Source organism: Ochlerotatus camptorhynchus, unplaced genomic scaffold (genome assembly GCF_037179485.1).
Source record: "Ochlerotatus camptorhynchus isolate MF236.1 unplaced genomic scaffold, CSIRO-AGI_Acam_v1.1 ptg000153l, whole genome shotgun sequence".
In the NCBI taxonomy this organism is placed as follows: Eukaryota; Metazoa; Arthropoda; class Insecta; order Diptera; family Culicidae; genus Ochlerotatus; species Ochlerotatus camptorhynchus.
Genome location: NW_027040643.1, coordinates 319,647 through 339,966, shown reverse-complemented (window position 1 = coordinate 339,966; position 20,320 = coordinate 319,647). Strand labels below are relative to the sequence as shown.

Sequence of the window (20,320 nt, the reverse complement as noted above, 5' to 3'; positions counted from 1 at the left end):
TGCATGAATCGTTATGAACAGGTGTTGCTTTCGCTCACTGAGAATTTGTGGACTTTCGCACTCTAATAAAGCGTATTTCGTTTGTATAGAAACATTCACAGTTTGTTCTGAGCCTTACATGAAAGTTCAGTGGAATCAATATCAATTTGAATAATTACAGAAAGTCTTGAGCACCGCTGAAAGAAAACAGAGGTTTGTAGTTTGTACATAGTGAAAAGAAAATCTATACATAAGTGAATTGTAATTCGAAATTTTAAACTGTTCTTCAACATGAAACAGGTAAATATGGAGAAGAAGAAGCGTAATTCGTTGAGCCTCAAGGATATAGTAAGCATTCTTCGAAATCTGGAGGACAAGGGAACGACAAAGGCAGACATCGCTAAAAAGTTCAACATCCACCCGACAACTGTACGAAAAATACAAAAGAACGCAGAATCCATGCTTCGAGCAGCTTCAAACCGGAACTGTCGGCGAACTACCAACTTCAAATATGTTCGGCATCTATGCGTCGTTCAAGCACCGAAAATACCCATATTTTAGGGTATTTGACACTTTTTCTGAGTCCAATGTCCGCCATATTTGATTCCAAAATGGTGACGGACACCGATTTTTAGCACCTTCGCGTCGTCTTCATTCCGAAAATACCCATATTGTAGGGTATTTGAGACTATTCCGGACTTAACTTAATTTCGTTAATTTATTTTCATTTAACCCCGAATTGAAGTAAAAGTGGAAAAAAACGAAGGAAGTAGTTTTTGAGTCATATGCGTCAATTGAAACAAGTGTTTGCTTCAAATGAAATGAACTGACGCACTTGGCAAACGAAACAAGCGATAGTCAAGTCATGTTTGACAGGAGGAATGTTCTCCGTGACTCGATAACAAGAAACACAATGACTTACACGAAAATGATATTTTGCTCGAAGTGAAGTGATTTTGCAGAGAGTTGATTTTCTTTTCTTTGTTTCGAAAATGCAGAACCCTGATTCTAACCTTTTAAATCACTCACCTAATCAAGTATCCACATGTCATATGAAATCAAAATAGTAATTTTCTATATTCTCATCATGTATGAGTGTTACACTCACAACTTTTACTGCGTAAATACTACACAATTTATTTTGAAAACGGCGCAAAAGCCATTTGTAAACAAATGGTTTGTGGGCCCTTTACTCGCTACCCGAAGAACGCCCACACAAACCAACAGCATCGTCAGGAAGGGGAAAATTTCCCCTACCCGATGTTGCTGTTGTGTCGCGTGGGTGTACTTCAAGTAGTGAGTAAAGGGCCCACAAACCATTTGTTTACAAATGGCTTTTGTGCCGTTTTCAAATGTTAGCACTGAATGTCATAACAAGATAGCTTATGTAACGTAATATCAACTTTTGACTGAACTTGGCGTTAATCTGCACAAACTTTCCTATGATCCGTTATATTTGAATCATTTTTGTGCCATTTAAAAAAATAAATCGATTTATCGATCGATAAACCGATAGAGATCGATTAAATCGGTGAATCGATTATTTTCAAAAAATATGAATCGATTCACTAAGATCGATTCTTGCTTCAAGATCGCCCAATGCTAGAGCTGATATCCTGACAAAGTTTTGGAAGCCTTTTATGTCATCGTACCGAAGTTCTTGTACACAGAAAAAAAAGTTGTTGAATATTACATCCAAACTGCTGCAACCAGGTCAATCCATCGGTTGTGTAATATAACGTTGTACGATGTACATCGATTTTGCGAACAAAATTACATCCATTGATGTAATATTGTATTTGCTTTTTGCTATTACATCATTATTTCATACATCAGCTTGAATTACATTGATCGATATTACATTTTTTTTTGCTGTGTAGAAGCAGATGAGCAAAGGAATGGGCGTTTTGAAACAAAAAATCGATGTTGTCGAATCGATTCTCAAACTGACTATAAAATCGATCCTCTAAAATATCGAAAGAAAAAAAATCGATTCGAGTAAAATCGTTTTTTTTTTAAATATTTGAATTATGCTTTATAATCTTCTATTAGACGAAATATTCCTCTTCCTGTTGTTTAAGTGTATGTGTGTGAGCATTTATTTGTATAAAACCAATTCACAAAAGCAATTGCACTCTATTTAAATATTGAAACCGAATTATTAAGAAATATTGCTAATATTTAGCTTCACAGCTAGAAATACCTAATTTTACATGTGACGGAATCCATCTTTGACATAAAAGATGCGTCGTGAACAAACATGTAATGTAAAATTAAATGCTCCGAGACAGAAAAGTTCGTTACTCGACGAAAAATACGTTTTATTGAGTTGAATTTCATGTCTATTATGACACAATTTTATGTCAAAATTGACGCTCGTATATGTCAGGCTCAGAGCACCTAAATTTACATGATTTTTTCTAAGTGTGTTATTCAACTTCAACTCTATATCTCAACAGCTGAACAACAAACGAAGTGACAGACGGAGCGGCTCGAAAACTTTGGTGACTAACCTGCTATTTCAATTTTTCAGTGTACCACATGGCAACACCATTACTACTGGATTGTACCACATGGCAACACTACTACTGGATTGTATAAGTATTTTCACCAAATGTATTAGAATGTTTTGGTTCTATCTCTTTCACTCTACTCAAAACTGAAATGCATAAAAAAATGACAAAATGATACACTCTTTGCACACTGTTAAATAATCATTGTACACAAAATCAAATTTGTTCAAATCAAAACAAAAAAACTAACCCATCTGGATGATGGCACAAGCTTCCAAGAAAATTCTATTACAGTGAACCACATTATTTTAATTGATTTCTTCGCCAGTTAGTCGTCTGTCACTTCGTTTGTGGCCTAACGTACGGTAAACAGTTTCGCAGATTTCCTGTAATGTTTCACAATTATCTGTGAATTTTTCACAGATATCTGTAAATAATTACAGGAAAACTGTAAAATTGTTTACCGAACGTTCAGCTGTTGAGATTTCGGTAAAATTTTACAGAAATCTGTTAAATAATCTTAGTGTGTAGGTATTAAAACTCACCTTTCCAATGTTTTTTGCATCAAGGAGTGCGTGTTTTTTTTTGCAAACAAAATCAGCTGGATGAATTAGAAAGAATGGGTCCAAAGTACACACAACATAAAAAGTAACAAATAAATAAAGTTTAGCAAAATTTGAGGACGATGAAATTAAAATTGCTTGATTTTAAATAAAAACATATTTTTGGGATAGTGAAATACCATTTTGTTTATCATTTTTTTCAAGAATTCAATGATAACATTTCAGGCATAACATTTGATAACGGCACAAAAGCATTTGTAAACATACTTTCTAAGGCCCTTTACACGCGAACCAAAATACGCCCACGCAAACCAACAACATCATCGGATAGGGGCAACTATCACCTTTCCGAAAGTGGCATTGGTTTGCGTGGGCTTACTTTGGTTCGCGTGTAAAGGGCCTTAAACTGTTTGTTTACAAATGCTTTTGCGCCGTTATCAAATGTTATGCCTGATTTGATTCAACATAATCAACAACAACATAAAAAGAGTTCGGTGATTTTATTTTCTCCTTTGGTAATTTAGGCGTTTTGATTTTTTAAATGCTTTATAAAAAAGTTTAAATGAGTAAAAAATCGATATCAACTTTGAAAAATCGATTCTGTCAAACATCGAACAGAAAAAGATCGGATGAAAAAAATCGATTTTACGAGGCAAAAAAATCGATTCTGTAAAAATCGCATCGACATCGCCCATTCCTAAGCAAGATCCTTGCCGGTATTTCTCTTCAGCAGCCACTGCCGACTCCACAATTTTCTTTTTCGCTTCTTTTGCATTTTATTCACAATTATGAACGTAAATATACCAACAGAAGCAAGTGCTAAATTACTTTAATTCATGCTCATCCAGCGGGGTATCGGGAACTTTATATTGAACAAATACAATGATTTACCCGAGAAACTACGAATTAGAATTAAATTTTTATGTTCTGCTTTGACTTTGTTTAAAATGTTCAAATCCAAATCGTTTGACAGATTACGTTTTTGACTTATGCAAACAGTGTAAACACGGTCAGATAAAGGGATTCGACATGATTTGTCGTAAGTGAAATCGAGCAGATTTTTCGTTATGGCGGCATGGAAAGTCAGACATACAAATCAGATAGTCTAAACGGACCTTAGGCAATCCTGAGCAATCCGAACTCAAACGTGGGCAGCACCTCTCGTACCTGGAATGCAGGGCAGTCATGCGAATGTTTTCAGAGTTGCAACACAAATCGAGAGATGAGCAGCAATCTAGCAACGCCAGTTAGCACTGAACTTAAAAGAAGTGCATGTGCACAGAACCAGTACATTCTTTCCCCTTGGGGACATGTTTTCTGCCTATAATCCCATATCAGTCCTATATGGAAAAAGTAGGCATTGAGTGTGCAATTTCCATGTGAATATTAAACAAGCTTAAAAAATTAGTCGATAATTTTGTCAAGTTAAAAACAGTACCAATGTAGCTTGCATGATTTGTTATATCATCGAAAATATGGCGATTCAAAAAGCCGAACTCTAACTTAGCCTCTGGACGATTTAATTTCAGCATGGGACTGATATGAGATAACTTCGCTTGATGGGACAAACTGACTTGATGTTGTTTTCACATTTTTCATTATTAAAGTCGATAAGCGATTTTAGGCAGTTTAACCCCCAGCTTTTATAAACTCACAATCTGCTTGTCTCTCTTTGATCTCTCGATCGATAGTCATAGCAAACAAGCATGGTTATGCCAAAAAGTTTGATCAATTTTCAATAGTTTACTAATCTTTACACCAAACGAATCTTGAATCAAATGGTGTGATAAAAATTGAAGTCCATCCATAAATTGTCAAGTAATAAGCGTTTCAAACCTAACACTATTTTCGTCACACATTTTTTTTTTAATTTGCACCCTAGCATATTCCACAAAAACGTAGTCAAACGTCAAGATGCTTCAAATGATCTAACAAAACATCCAGTTAACCGTGATTACGGAAGCATAAACCACCAAACGATCTGCTTAACGCACTGAAGTAGCATAATTATTTCACGTAGAGTTTTAAACACTTCTTCTTGGATTCATTCATCAATTATATCGATACTCCTCCCGCTCTCCCCGCGTTCAACCTGGGTGGTATCGTCGTATCGCATCCAACAACTACTTACACCTCAACCGAAAATGCCAGCAATTAATTGCGAAAACAATTTAACAGCCGGTTCAATTTGGCGCTATGATCTCATTTTGCATGATTTGCAGAAAGAAAAAAAAAAACTAGCTTGTACCGTAATTAGATCCAAAATCCGAAAATCACGCACATTTTTGTTCTAGCTTAACAACCGTTTGGTTTGCGCAGGTGTGAACTTTTTAACGAGATCAGTTAACCGAGGAGGGTAAGGCGGAGGTCGGTTGGTAAGTCGGCCAATTAGTAAACAAACAATTTTGCAGAGCTCGATGTGTTGACAGGTGTGGTAAACAGATCGACTTTAATCGGGTCAGTTGAGTTTGGAATTTGAGAATAGTTCTCAGTGTTCTCACCCCCGGATCCAGAGTGGAAATGGGAGGTTGTTGAACTTTTTGGAACGTAATTCCGCGAAGTCAGTTAGCCATACTCTTGCACGTGACTTTTTGCCACACAAATTGTGGCATGGTTGTTGGTTTGTTTGCAAACAAGTCCAAGGTGTAGCGATGACCGTCGGGTGATACGATTTCCGTTAGCGGGTTGGTTGTTTGGATAATATGTTTAGGCTTCGGACGGGTTGCAGCCGGATGCGTTCCGCTTCGTATGTTATAAAATGCAGGATTGGGTAGGTTTTGCAATCAGTAGTTGGACTGTGAGGTGTGATGAGGCTAGTGGCTCTGAAAAGGGATATTTTTTCGGCAAAAGTGAAACAGTGATTGAGGTTACGTGAGCTACCATACTGCTGTACAAATGAAGCGTTCAGAATTGATAGTGTGTGTGGTGCTTGTTGTCAGTTTGATCATTGAAAATGACAAGGTTTGTGAAGTTGCAGTTTTTTTAATTCCAAATTTATGCAAAACTGATTTTTCACTCGAAAGCAGGTAATGGCTTTTCTTCGACGACCCGGACCTAAGAAATTTGGAATAATCAGGGGTCTTTTCGGACAACCCTTGCCCTTTGCAAGGCCTGGATTACCTTGGCTAAGAGCAAGCAACCCTAATGCCCATGCGGAAGAAGAGGTAATACCACAAGCAGTAGAGATAGTTCACTCACCAGATCAGGTCGAGGATATAGATGTTCCAGAAGTTCTACCGCTATTGGTGGGATTCTACAACGAAGATGGCACCATAGAAGAGCTTGTTCCAGCTGAAAAATCCAGACGCAAGAGGTTTATAAATGTCAGGAACATCAAACCTTCAGCAGGACCTCCGTCGGGGTTTCTGATCGATTCATTTGAGGTGAGTACGTCTAGCGATAGACAGGTGTCATTTGGGCAGCATTCATAGTAGAACTCCCCAATTAACAGGACCCAGTTTTCAGGGTACAGAAAATGATCATTTGACACAAGATGCAAGGGAAGAACATGCTGATCAATCCAATGCACATGCAAGCAGCTTGCAAGGTCCACGAAATGCACGGGAAGTCTCGAATTTACCCCATAGGATACGCCAGGGATTCTTAAGGAACAGGTATGCATCATTCGCTCCCTTTGACCATTCCGTAGACAGTTCTAACGATAAGAGCTCGAGAAGAATTGAAGAAGCGTTAGTTCAGACCGATGGTTCCGAACACCTTGTTGGTGCGGAGTCCGTCCCAGAGGATATCCAAGTAATTCGTAACGAAATCAGTAGCAATAATCCACCTGACGGCACAGTCAATTTCACGGATGCCCTAAATCAGTTCCTAGACGATTCTAATCAGACATCCTCCACTGGTGAAACCCTCACGGAGCCTGCGCAAATCACCAACGTCAAGTTTATCGATGCAAATGGAACGGAGATGGTCGTACCGTTTCGAATGCATAGTAGCCAGATTCCTCAAAGCACTGGCCAAGTAGTTCCAGGAGCTATCATAAACTACAACTTTTTCCAAATAGGCTGCACTCGTGACAATGCCTTGAGAAAGAACTCGAAGCAACGCTTCATGGATGTATTAAGTCAAATTCCACATCGAATCGAGAAGCGGAAAGGGGCTCCCGATCTAGAACCACCCGCAGAAAGTACTACCATGGAGACTCTATCTACTGCGCCTGTAGATGATGCATCATTTACTTCCCGTATGATATTCAAGATGAATCGTAGTAAATTACACGGTTGGAAACTCAAGCAGTGGAAACTTCAACAGGAAGAATTTCAACAGTCTGAATCACAGCAAAATCCGGTCATCATCATCGGTTCCGGTGAAAAGAGTGAGCTTTCCAAAAGGCCACGTGACACACGACACTCGGCACTTGACCAATCCACTTTCAACAAACATCGATCAAATCGTGCCGAACAGCTCCTGCATCGGTTTTGGAGTCCTGCAGGTACTCCCTCGCCAATAAAACCAAAACTCATAGCTATCGATCAGGTCACCGATCCTAAGGGGCGACGAAACAGACAGAAGATTGCTCAAAAATTAAAAACTCGACGAACCACCGATGTTTCGGTGATCTCCTCATTACCACCCACAACAACCACTGCAACTTCCACAACTACCACTACGGAACCGCCAACCACAACTTCACCGGCGTCAACCACCCGCAAACGAATGCGCTTCAGAGTACGTCCAAAGAAGAGTATCCGAAGCGATGAATACTTCGAATCGAACTCCGGTGAACTGTTAAACAATGACGTACCACACAGTCGCAAAGCCCTAAACCCGCAAAATCCCTTCAGAAACCATCAGAAACCAAGAAAAGGTTCCTGGTGGAAGATGATGAAGTCCTTGAACCCGGAGCAACGCTCCCAATTGTCGAAAGCTCGCATCAGCGAGGACAAGTGGGAGAAGATCTTTGCCCTAACCACCGAGCGAGCTCTGCCTAGAAGAAGCGTTGACAGTTCAAAGCGAAAACACGCACGGAGGGATCCTCGCTGGCGATTAAAGCGAGCACAGCAGTTCATGCAACGGCGTTTCAAAGGTTGGAAAACATCCAGTATGAGCTCGGAACCGATTAATGTCTGGACCACTACGACTACCACGAGACCTAGAATGGCGCGTGTCGGAAGAGTGAAACCTACGGAACCCCCACCGGTTCAGGCCAGTTACAGCGAACAAGTGGAACGGTCCGAGCCCAAAACTAACTTGGAAGAATCGATTGACGATCGACGCCAACGAAGGACTCGACCTGTCAACCGTCAATCTAACCGTATTCGACCGGGAACAAGTTCAGCGGAAATCATGAGCATTGGACCACCACGGGAACCTAACGGTCAACCTCGAACTGGAATACCCCCAGCGATGCAGGACTTTATCATCCGCAAGGTGAAGGAACACTGCGATAAGTGTAGCCCTAATAACGAGGTCATAAAAAATCCAAGAAGCAGAAGTGCATCACCAGCCAGATCTTACACGCCTTCCAGAAGCAAAAGTTCCTCCAGTTCACGTCTACCGCGAACGCAAACTGTGGCACCGCCGACTAGTCTCTTCGGGATGAATCCACGTACGTTTGCGACCTCCATCATCTTAGAAAATGACCATTTCAATAATTCCGCATTATTTTATTCTAGTGCGAACCATATTTCAGATGGAAATCTTCAAACCATGGAGAAATTTGATGAACGGCAAACATTTAACATCCTAGAGACTCAATGTCGTTACCCAGTCAGGAATGCCTTCACCTAGCTCTATGTGTTTTTGCTTGTGTGTGTGTGTTAATCTTATCGTTAGAACTGTCAAAATAAACAACATTTATTGTAAAACTAACATCCTTTTCTTCTTTCTAAATTCTCCCCCCGAAAGCTACCCAAGAACGCTCAGCAAACGGCAACTGTTTGGTTCCGAGAATCCTCTGCTCCAGTTGGGTAATAACAATCCTGAAAATTTGGTCCAATCGACTCGACATACATTTCACACCGTTAGGAAAAACATTGCCGAAGCTATCCGTAAGCTAACCAATCAACCAGAGCCAGTCATTGCTCTTCCACCAGAACCCACGGCGGCAGCTGCTGAAGCCGTAGCAGACATCAGAAAAGAGATCAGCGGAGGTCAGCGAGCCGCAGGTCAGCGAGCCGCAGGTCAGCGAGCCGCAGGTCCTCGTATTCGAAGTGACAACCCTCGTGAAAACCGAATACGTCGTAGAGGTGGGGGCCTGGTGGGAGCCACTCTCGATGGACTCGATGACTCACTTTGCACATGCGATCGATGCATTCCCGTCCCGAGGGCACGCCGACAGGGCACAGTAAGCAGGCAACGCGAACGACCTCCAATTCGTGAACAACGCGGTCAACGTGGTCTTCGGAGCCGTAGACCTGGACTGATCTCGGAAGGATCCAACGGTGCGCCCATTGTTGCTCCTCAAGTTGACTCTAATGTACCGCTCGTGGGAGCGGCAGGGCCCATCGTAGCACCTTCGTCGAGCAGTTCACCGGCGATTATGGACAGTCTGATAGGTGCATGGCGGTCGTTTTCCAACAGCCTTGCTAGAGCTTCATCATCTCCCGGGGGAGGTTCTGAGGTACTTGTCGGCAGTGCTCTTGGTGGTGGCGAAGGAGGAGGAGGAGGAGGAGCAGGAATGGAACAGTATCCCATGGCGAAGATGGTGGGTTCCATGACGCATGAATTCATCGACGGATTCCGGACGCAGTGGGAGAGCAACAAGAAGCCAACTGAAAGGCCAAGGCAAAGCTCCAGGCTTACCAAAGCGGTTCAAAGTGGGATCTCGAAAAGTATGAGCACCTCGAAGAAGAGCTAAGATGTGCTGTGATTATTTATTGTACGCCTTATGTTATTATTTATTCAAATTATCTTAAAGGGTGATAATCTTTAATTTTGATCCGATTTACAATGCAGGGGTTCGTGGCCGTATGTGGCTTCTTCAAACCAAGCTCATTTTAAAGAAAAGTAGTTTCATATGAAACTCAGTCATCTATTCACGTAATAAATAGGCTGTTTTTTAAATACTCCAACTGTGAAATAGAATCGAAGAACAGTCCTAGCATTTTTCCGTAATGATTTACGTTTGACGTTTCCTGATCTTCTTGTTGGAACACTCTTAAAACTTTGTTTGAAGTTTGTTTTATGCGACAACACGCCGGAGACCTTATTGTACCATCATTCAAACGGCCTTTGAAGTCATCGGCAAGCTAGATGCCGTGCTTTGGTTTGTGGACCTAAACTCCAATGAGAATCGAGTTTTGCCTCATCATTCATTGGATTTCAGCTTACCAAGGACATAAGTTTTTTTTTTTCAAAAGCATCCTCGCCTGCTCGCATCCGGAAATACACGCTAAATAGCGTTAATTTGTGCATATTCAAAGTCTGTCAAAACAACGGAGGGTTCCAGCTTAATTTTGAAATCCTTAGCTGTGCGCTTAAGCAGCTTGAATGCATTAAAATAATTGATTTCTTTCTTGTTAGGTAACAACATTTACACAAGTGATATGAATATGCAGTCGCTGCCGTTTCGGAGAGAGCCATAGATTGTGATGAGCTGCCTAAAGCCATTTGGCGCACACGGAAAAGTGCCATAATTAAAATATAGGCTTTGGTGACTTTCTAAATATTTAGCCATTTTGAAATCCAAGATGGTGGCTTCTGGTTATATTAAAATCTGGGAAACATTGTCAAATTCCCTTCAATGTGGGTAATTTGGAATCTGGTTGACGTCTAGAGAACAAAAATCGAGGGCCAACGTCATTTTGCAATCCAACGGCTTGCTGGTATAAAAAATGTGGGAAACATTGTTAAATATACTTCAATATGGGTATTTTTGGAGTAGGGGTGACGTCTAGAGACCGGAAATTGATGTCCTACGCCATTTTGGCGGCTTCTGGTATAAAAAATCTGGGAAACATTGTCAAATACACTTCAATATGGGTATTTTTGGAATCGTCACGAGACCGGAAATCGATGTCCGATGCTATTTTGAAATCCAAGATGGTGGCTTTCGGGTATACACAATCTGGGACACATTATGAAATACCCTTCAATATGGTTATTTTTGGAATCGTGGTGGCGTCCAGAGACCAGAAATTTTTATCCAACGCCATTTTGAAATCTAACATGGTGGTTTCTGGTTTTATCAAAGTCTGGGAAACACTGCCAATTCTTTTCAATATGGGTATTTTGGAATCGTTCTTTAGTTCTGGCTGGCATCTTTTCTGGACAGCAGATAACTCCAGGCAATATTTCTGAAATTGGCGTTAAATCCAATATATTACAGCTCACTGTAAAACTTACCACGACAGCTTCTTTCTCATTGGCGTAATTCTCAGCGTATTTCGATCCATTATAAGTGAATCTTTGGTCTAAGTAGACTGCAGCTAGTAGTAAAATTCTTCTTTATTTTGATTTGTTATGTGGTTTACAATTGCTAATACAGGGCAAGAGGTTAGTCAGAAGGGCTCTTCATCTTTGGTGAACTTTTTGATTTTGTGTTGTACATGTTGTGTTTTACTGTGTAATGTTTTTCAATTTTCTTCTTGTGAAGTATGTTGTTTGAATGTTTTAATTTGTTATTCTACCTACTTAACCTTACTTAACCTAACGTGCCAAATCCCTGACGATCTGTTGATCGGATCGCCTACAGCAATCTCTGAACCTTGCGATGGAGTCAGCTCTCTGTAACTCCAGTGTCTGAAGACCAGTCAGGCGGTGGACCTCAGAATTTCTAGTCCGCGGGGGACTGTTAAGGATCAACCTAAGGATCTTTTTTTGGATCCTTTGGAGTTTGAGGTGATGGCATTTGGCGCAACTCTCCCAGATTGGCATCCCGTATTCTATTACCGGAAGGATGATTTGTTTGTAGACAGCAAGCTTATTTTACAGGGACAGGGTAGACCTCCTGTTGATGAGTGGATACAACGATCTTATCAAGATGTTGCACTTGGTTTTGGTTTTGTCTACGTGCTCCCTGAAAAGAAGCTTGCTGTCTAGTGTTAGCCCGAGGTACACGACCTCTTTGGACCATTCCACCACTGAGCCATTTAAGCAGATCTTATTATTCTCAGACGGGACAAGTCTGGCAGATTTTGAGTGTGGAAAGATAATTACCTGGGTCTTTGCCGCGTTGATACGGATCTTCCAGCTGTTGAAGTATTCAGACAGGACGTCCAGGCCTCTCTGAAGTTTGGCAGTCAGAGCTCCGCTGACCCTACCCTTGTAGACGATGGATGTGTCATCTGCGTACAGAGACAACGATCCACCATCAGGGAGAGCCGGCATATCGGAGGTGAACAGGTGGGGCCAAGGATGCTTCCATGTGAAACCCCGGCACCGATTTGATGCTATTCAAAGATACTCGGAACGTCCTGTCCGATAGATAGTTGTTTATTATCTTCACTAGGAAGATTAGAAGACCGTAATGCTGTAATTTGAAAACCAGGCCATCATGCCAGACATTGTCGAACGCTTTTTCAACGTCCAACAACGCCATGGCAGATGTTTTCGAAAATCAGTGCCAGATGGTTGTAGAATCTGGAACTCAAGTGTTTGAGTACCAGATTCAGGATGTTGTCGAAACCTGGGGCCTTCATGTTTTTAGATGATTTGATAAAGGCCAACAGTTCGTCAACCGTAATCTCGGATTCCTCTGGAAAAATGTTAGGAATCTGATGAAGATTGGTTACATTTTCAGCAACCTCAGATTCATGAGGGCTGACGATGTTTTGTCCGAGATTATGGGAGCTGACGAAGTGTTGACCTATCTCGGCAGCCTTCTCTTCAGGAGTTATCAGATGAACCACTGGGTCGCCGTAACGATCCAGTGGGGTCAGTGGTGAATGGGTCTTGGCTTATTTTTGAGAATTTTAGTTAGTTTCCAAAATGGCTTTGCACAATCTGGGAGAGAGCAGATCCTGTTAGCAAAGTCCTGATTTCTGAGGTCCACCATCCTGGCTTGGATTGGTTTGATTACAGTGGGTCTTAAGGACAGGCAGACCAGAGCGTTGGTACTGCCTTCGGATGGTGTTACGGAGTCTTATAAGGTCTTTGGTAGATCTGTCAAGGTTCAGAGTATTGCTCACCTGTCTGGATACTGGCACGTGTTGTTCCCTGGCCCGGGATATCACCTCCTCAATGGAATGCAGACACCGGTCAACGTCTTAGGGCGTCTCCGGATAATGTGAGCCTCTTGCAGGTCTGCCACGGATCCATCCCTAGCGTTTGATTGTTTCGGGCAGTAGGCTGCAATGATGGTGAGGGGGCCGACGGGTGTGAAGACTTCCACTCCCAATGCTTCAACCATTTTCAGCTGGAAACTGGGTAACAGCCGGCAGCAGATGTTGTTCCTGGTAGCGATGGCCACTCAACCACCTCCAGAGCAACCATTTTCAGCTGGAAACTGGGTAACAGCCGGCAGCAGATGTTGTTCCTGGTAGCGATGGCCACTCAACCACCTCCAGAGCTTGTCCGATCCAGCCTCACGAGCCGGAATCCAGGAATAAATACGTTCATCTCCGCTTTCATGTGAGTTTCGGTGATGATAGCGATGTCGATGCTATGATAATTTTGCTCTTGAGCGAGCAAGCGTTCCAGTTTGCGATTTTGATGAGCTCACGGTCCATAACTGAGCATGAAGGTAGCCACAGCTTGGAGCTGGTCGGATTTGTTTTTGATGGTGTTGGCAATGTCGTGAATCTTGAGGAAGATGATCAGTAGTTCCGCTGCAGTGAACCAAGAACCATCGTTGATTTCGGGCTGCGGTAGGGACGGTCCACCCTGACGCCAGTTTAGCCCAGGGCTGTGGGGAGATCCTGCGGCTGTGGAGCAGCAGTCGTCTGTTGACCTGAGTTTGCAGGGGCTCCGGAAGTTTGATCGTTCATTTCCGGTACCTTCTTGCGGCCGGGCTGGTTTCTAGTCGATGCTTTCTTCCGGATCTTGATGTACTCGGCGCGCTTCGGGCAGGCCTTGCTTGTAGTTTTGTGAGCAGCACCGCAGTTGGCGCAGATGCGATCGGCTTCATCGAGTCTGTCGCAGGTGTTGGTTTTGTGTTGGATGCCACACTTGATGCAGCGGCTGACCATATGGCAATTCTTTGTTCCATGCCCGAACAGTAGGCAGTTAGAGCATTGGGTGATTCCACGGCTGACCGGCTTGTACCACTCCCACTTAACCACTATGTTGAACAGGACGCGGATGCCCTGGAGGTCCATCAAAGTTGTTGAGTTCTTCTCAAGGTGAACCAGGTATAGCTGGTCGCGGTACTTGATGGCCTTGTTGTGGCGGGCCATCTTGTGAATTTGGACCGGCTTCAGTCCATTAGCCACCAGCTCTGCCAAGAGGACGCCTGTGTCCATGTCGTATAGTCCGCGCAGGACCACCTTGAACGGCTTAACAGCCTCGATGTCGTGGGGAAGTACTCCACCAGTGATTGGTCTTTACCGCCTTGTAATATTTCAATGCCGGAACCATCAGTTTGTATCCTTCCGTGCACAGCTGGATGGTGCACCGGACGCCCTGCGTGATGAAGAAGTTTATTTTTTCCCGCAATCCTGGAGGGAAGCCCTTCACGTAGAAGGGCGGCATTCTGTCCTTCTTTGGCGGTCCTGTTGTTTCCGTCACCGGTTCTGCACCGTCCTTCAGAACGGAGAACCGATTGTTGTCGAGCAGCTTCTCCGGGGCTGTCGCACTGTCACTGTTGTCTTGAGGCATAGACCGTTTCCCGGGATTGCTGGCACTCGAGATTTTTTACACATGGCTGGGTTAGCGAGAGGGTCACTATTCAACGCGCGAAAAAACGGAACAACGCAATCGAACGAACGAAGAGAGCGAGAGTAAAAACGTCGACTGTACTGCTCAACAGCCTGGCAGCGAATGATTATAGCCTGCAGCTTTGAAAGCGTTGATCCCGTTTCTCCATCGATTGAAGTAGGGAGAATGGTATACAACGCACCCCCTGGGCAGAACGCACCAGCTGACTTTGATTTGAGTTTTTCAAGGCTTTTACGTAACTTTTTTGTGGTCTTATCAAGTAGCACTTCTAGCATAGTATCTGAACTCAAAATCCTGCATGATAAATCCTAGAATTGGATTAAAAATTCCAAGAAAAACTAAAAATAAAATGAAATATTGCGTCTTACCCCGGGGGTGCGTTATGTACTGTTCTCCCCTACATTGGCGTATTATAAGCGGTTGTTCTGTAGATGATTTTACGCGATTATAGCTTTAGTCCACTGGTAAAAAAAACTCGCTTAAGCCACAGTCCACCGTCTGAACGCTTTTTGAGCACAAATATAATGGCTCAAACGTGGTAGTGAACTCCACGATGAACTCCCAATGTTGTGAAATATCTATGAAGTTAAGCAAATGTAACAATTTAATATTTGAACATATAGGTATGTTGGAAAAGTTAAAATTTGGCCTAAAGTTCTTGTTCTACGATCAGCTACAACTTTGCTCAAGTCCACTTTTTAATTGAATTTCTAGATAATTAGTTATTGATTGATTTCTAAACCGATAGATTTGACACTGCAATACATGTGCAATACTTACCCAGTTCAGGATACTGATCTCCAAGTTTGTTAAAAAAAAGTAGAAGGGTCTGTGCCTAGGGGCACGAACGGAAGCTTGACGTAGGACCGCTAGTGGACGGAACAAATGTGAACATTTAGTTCTTTTAATTGATCAATCATCAATTATCTTAACTCTTTCCGTTTTTTATTTGCAAGCGTATCAAATTTATAAAATTTATATCAAAGAGAAAGTTGATGAAGAGAATCCAAGATACTGTCAACTTGAGTATTTTCGATTCATCTACCCGACTTTAAAAGGTGTATTTTGATTTTTTGTTATATATGAATTTTTAAGTTTTTGCATTTTGGTATTAAAGTGTATTCAATTCACCCCTCACAGGATTTCCTTCCGAATTATATGAATGGGGCGGGGCGGAAAGTATCGTTTGTGCAGTATATGTAAAAAATGAGGGACTTCGAGAGATTGAACTCGTGAGAGCTAATTTACTTACAAATTTGATTTTATTGGCTTTCTGGGGAATGAATACACACTCAAAACGAATTATTCCCACTTCTCTCAAATTCTATTGGATTTTTAAAACTTTCTACCAGCGTGTTCTGGAAAATGGTCGGATGATGATTAATCTCACCAATACATTTGGGCCTACAATTCCACACCTTCTATAGAGACCAGGTTGAGCCTTGATAGCTAGCTGCTTGCTGGAACTGATGACCTTGACAAATGTCCAAATAATACTCTTAACAAATTTATGGTGGTCCTGAAGACGACCGTTTTGTAGAGATGGTTGAGTAATGCTGAGCTGAGCACGACGAGCTACTGATTCCGATCCTAGCCTAGCGGTGGGACTTCTTCCTCCTTCTTTATGGTTGCTCATATGAGCTCTGCAGCTCGCTGCTTGCAGGCAGCCTTTCGTTGTTGTTGTTGAAAGCACTCCTGCTACTGCTGCTGCTGCTGCTGGACTGAACACCACCACTTACGGTGATTGAATGAGCACCGTTCAGTGGGACCGCATCGAATTCGATTTTTAAGTTTGTGTTAGGGAATGCGCTGTTTTCAGGCATTCGGTGATAATTTTGATCACCATTGCAACAGTTGGACATTTGGTATTTTTCAATAGTGACCTATTGAAAATTAACTAGGTGTTCATTTTAGCAGATTGGTAGATAAATTTCCAATCGTTTGGCTTGTTTAGAATTCAAATCTACTGCTATTGGTCGAAACCTGACCTCTTTTCGTAATGCTGTGCATTTTGGTTTTTTTGAAATTGCGTGGATTCTATAGATCCTGTGGAGATCTATCTAGCCCTGATGTATGCGTTGGTAGAGGGAAAACTGTATACTTTGCGGGAGACGATGTCTTAACACTCGATAGCAATTTTAAGAAATATGAAGTAAAACAAATTCTAGCTAGTTCAGCATGATGATTTTGTTTGATTTTATTTATTTGTAAGTCGCCGGGAAATACCAGCTGGCGATTTGTTTTTTATGATAACTCCTTACTTGAAAACAGGCAAAAACTCACAAACAGGCTGCTTTTCCATGGTATACAGTGTGATAATTCAATGCAAAAAATTCTATAATCCACATTAAATTTCATATGTAAGCGCCGATTGAAACAATCTTTTCGACGTCACTACAAGGGTGATTGATTAAACGAAAGAAACGAATCGTGCGGAATGAAAGCCGAGGAAAAACTAATTGCACCAATATATTCAGGCTTACAATTCCACACCTTATATAGACAGGTTGAGCCTTGATAACTAGCTGCTTGCGGGAACTGATGACCTTGACCAATGTCCAAATAATACTCTTTAACAAACTTTTGGTGGCCCTGAAAAGGACCGTTTTGTAGTGATGGTTGAGTAATCTGAGCTGGGTGTTCAACACGGATGAGGCTGTCGAGCTGTATGTCGTTTGGAGCGAGGGTGACACGCTTGGCATAGATGACCAACCCGCAGCGACTCACGAAGAGCTACTGATTCCGATCCATAGCATAGCGGTGCAGTTTCTTCCTCCTTTGATGGTTGCTTATGTGGGCTCTGCAGCTCGCTGCTTGCAGGCAGCCTTTCGTTGTTACTGGAGAACAATTTTCAACGCCACACGCCAAAAACACTGCTACTGCTGCTACTGCTGCTACTAATTTCGACGATCGAACACCACCACACAGTGGTGTGGTCGTTGGAAGCGTGTGGTTCTGAGTATGGCGATGAGTGTGCAAAATATTACGCAATTCCATCCTCTCTATTCGCACGCACCCGAGGATTGGAGGCGAATGCCACTTCGACTTGTTTCGTCTACTTACTACTCTCTGACGACTGTGCTGGGGAAGCAGCATATGCATGTAGGTAATTGGTAGATTTGTTAGTTAATTCGACGCTTTTGGACAATGCTGGACATTTACCAGTTTTTCAATAGTTTCTTGTAGAAAATCAACATTCGGAAGCATTGTTATCGATGCGTAGCCATATTTCTGATCGATTGGTGATAAAATTATTGAAAGTGGACCAGGGGCAGCTGAGTTATTAACGTTCATAATCTTTCTTAATTTGTTACATGTTCCATTTTCGGTTTTCACAAAGTGTACCCCCATATAGAAATCAAAGACGTAGTCCTACGTCAAAATGTGTATGACAAGAAGCATCTCGTAATGCCTATTCCACCTGGTTACTCCCGGAAGCGGAGGAAGCTTTGCGGATGCCTGCTGGAAAAGCTTCCGAAATTCGCTCTTCCTGTACGCTTTCGCGATACGAATGAGTTCCTTCAGTTTGTCGTTGAACTCAGTTGTTTTAATAACATCGTTCACGACGAGATTCGCACCGTAAAAGAGACAGTCGTGGGCCACTCAAGGTTGTTTTGTATTCCTTGATAACAGTTTTGAAATATTCAACTTCTTCCAGTGTCGTGCTATCTTCCTCTTGCGGAGTCGCGTTGTTTTCCTCTTCGTATTCATCAGCCATATTTTCTGATACAAACCATTTTTCCCACTATGCCAGGTTAATGATAGGGTAAATGTTGGCTTCGGCACCCATTGACTGTTTTCGGCAACCAAAATTTATACGTTAATTTCACTATGTTTTCCCATCAACGCACTTCCCTGAATGTGTCCAAACGATTGTTTAGCCTTTCAGCTTCAATCTGATTATATTTGAACGATCGAGCAATCCAGTAATGCTACATTTTTCTTCAAATAAAGCATACGCACTACAAAATGGGGTTGATTTCGAGTTGCCGATAATAGAACAGCTGGTTAACACGCAGTTCTAATGAGAAGGTTGCCGAAGAAAAAGAGGCTGCCGACAATAGTCACACTCACCTGAGAAGTTTGGAGCGTTGTAAAAACGCTTTCAAAACGTTTTGAAAAATTCTGTCGATTGGAATGGATAGAGAAGCAAGCAGCAGATGAATGTAAACAAACAGACACATCATATATGTGCGTAACGCTGAGAAAATGCTAGTAGAAGTGCAGACGCTGCTTAGATTGACGAGAATACGTTAATTCCCCTACTATAAAATGATAGAGATGAAACAGGTCTCCAAAAATGTGATGGAGATAATATACGCCGTTTAATTGATAATGATGATATCACGAACGTTCTCTCAAACGATAGGGATGGATAATAACATCTCCATCATTCATAGGTTCTCTGCTGATAATATCACTCTCACTTATATCAATGATAGGGATAATACCCTCTATCATCTATCATTTTGACGTAGGACTACGCCTCCCAAGTAACAATCTAAATGCTTGGAAGATTTATTCTTATTTTATCATTGTTTTATCATAGCATCCCTTCCAGCCTGTGGTTGTATTACGGTTTTGTGTGCTTGTCATAAAATTAGGCCGTCAAGTCGTCTTTAAAACTGTTTTATGACTACTAAATTAAAACTCAGACTTCATAGTTTTAACGGTAGCTGTAAGGTGGTTCTGCATCACTACTTATAACTGAAGAATAAAACCAAAACAAAACATACAATTATGTTTTATGGTACACTTTTTATGACCGATATAAAACTTGAAGCAGTCTTAGACCTTCATTAAAGCTTCATTACAACTATCATCTATTTCAGAGGCCTAAGATTCACAGATAAGAAATATACTGCTACAACAAAAAATACTCTGAAATTTTTTGTCATTATAAAAAACAAATCTATTCAGATATATGAAATGAAAACCCCTTCAGTGTTTGTGAACACGATGAAGATGAGACGATCGACAATATGAAACTCCTGGAGGAACTACAGTTATACGATCCCTACATAAGGCACAGTGCGGTGAAGGAGCTCTTAAAAATATTGAACAAGCGGCTTTCCGATACACTTCCGAAAGATCCACGAACCCTTCTTAAAGCAACGCCGACAGTTTCACTAAATCCGTTTGGAGATGGCCAGTATTGACATCACGGCTTTAAACCTTGTATTGAAAAAGCTTTTAGTGGATCCAATAAGCATTTCTTACATCTTGATTACAAGCGAAAATAGGAGGATCGCTTGGAATGTTGACTTTTTGACAGGTGGTCATGGTTTTTGTTTTGTTTTGATTCGCTGTACCGAATAAAACCAGCAAGCTAGTTATATAGCTTAAATATAACTTAACGCTCTCAATTTGGACTACGAAATGCTAAGATACAACCATTAGGTTTATGTTATGCTATAGAATTCCAATCTAGGAGAATATGTTATATTGAGGTATTTTTAAGGAGTAGCAAGTTATGTCGCCGTATGAACA

At 41.7% G+C, this 20,320-nt stretch overlaps 1 protein-coding gene across 1 annotated transcript; it reads left to right on the top strand.

Moving 5' to 3' along the window:
- The first annotated feature begins 5,950 nt into the window (after positions 1-5,950).
- Positions 5,951-8,776, top strand: LOC135701286 (uncharacterized). The gene is made up of 4 exons (XM_065222027.1): positions 5,951-6,025; positions 6,082-6,438; positions 6,521-8,621; positions 8,689-8,776. The coding sequence occupies exons 1-4, from the start codon at positions 5,951-5,953 to the stop codon at positions 8,760-8,762; spliced, it is 2,607 nt and encodes an 868-aa protein (XP_065078099.1). The 3' UTR covers positions 8,763-8,776.
- Positions 8,777-20,320: the final 11,544 nt, after the last annotated feature.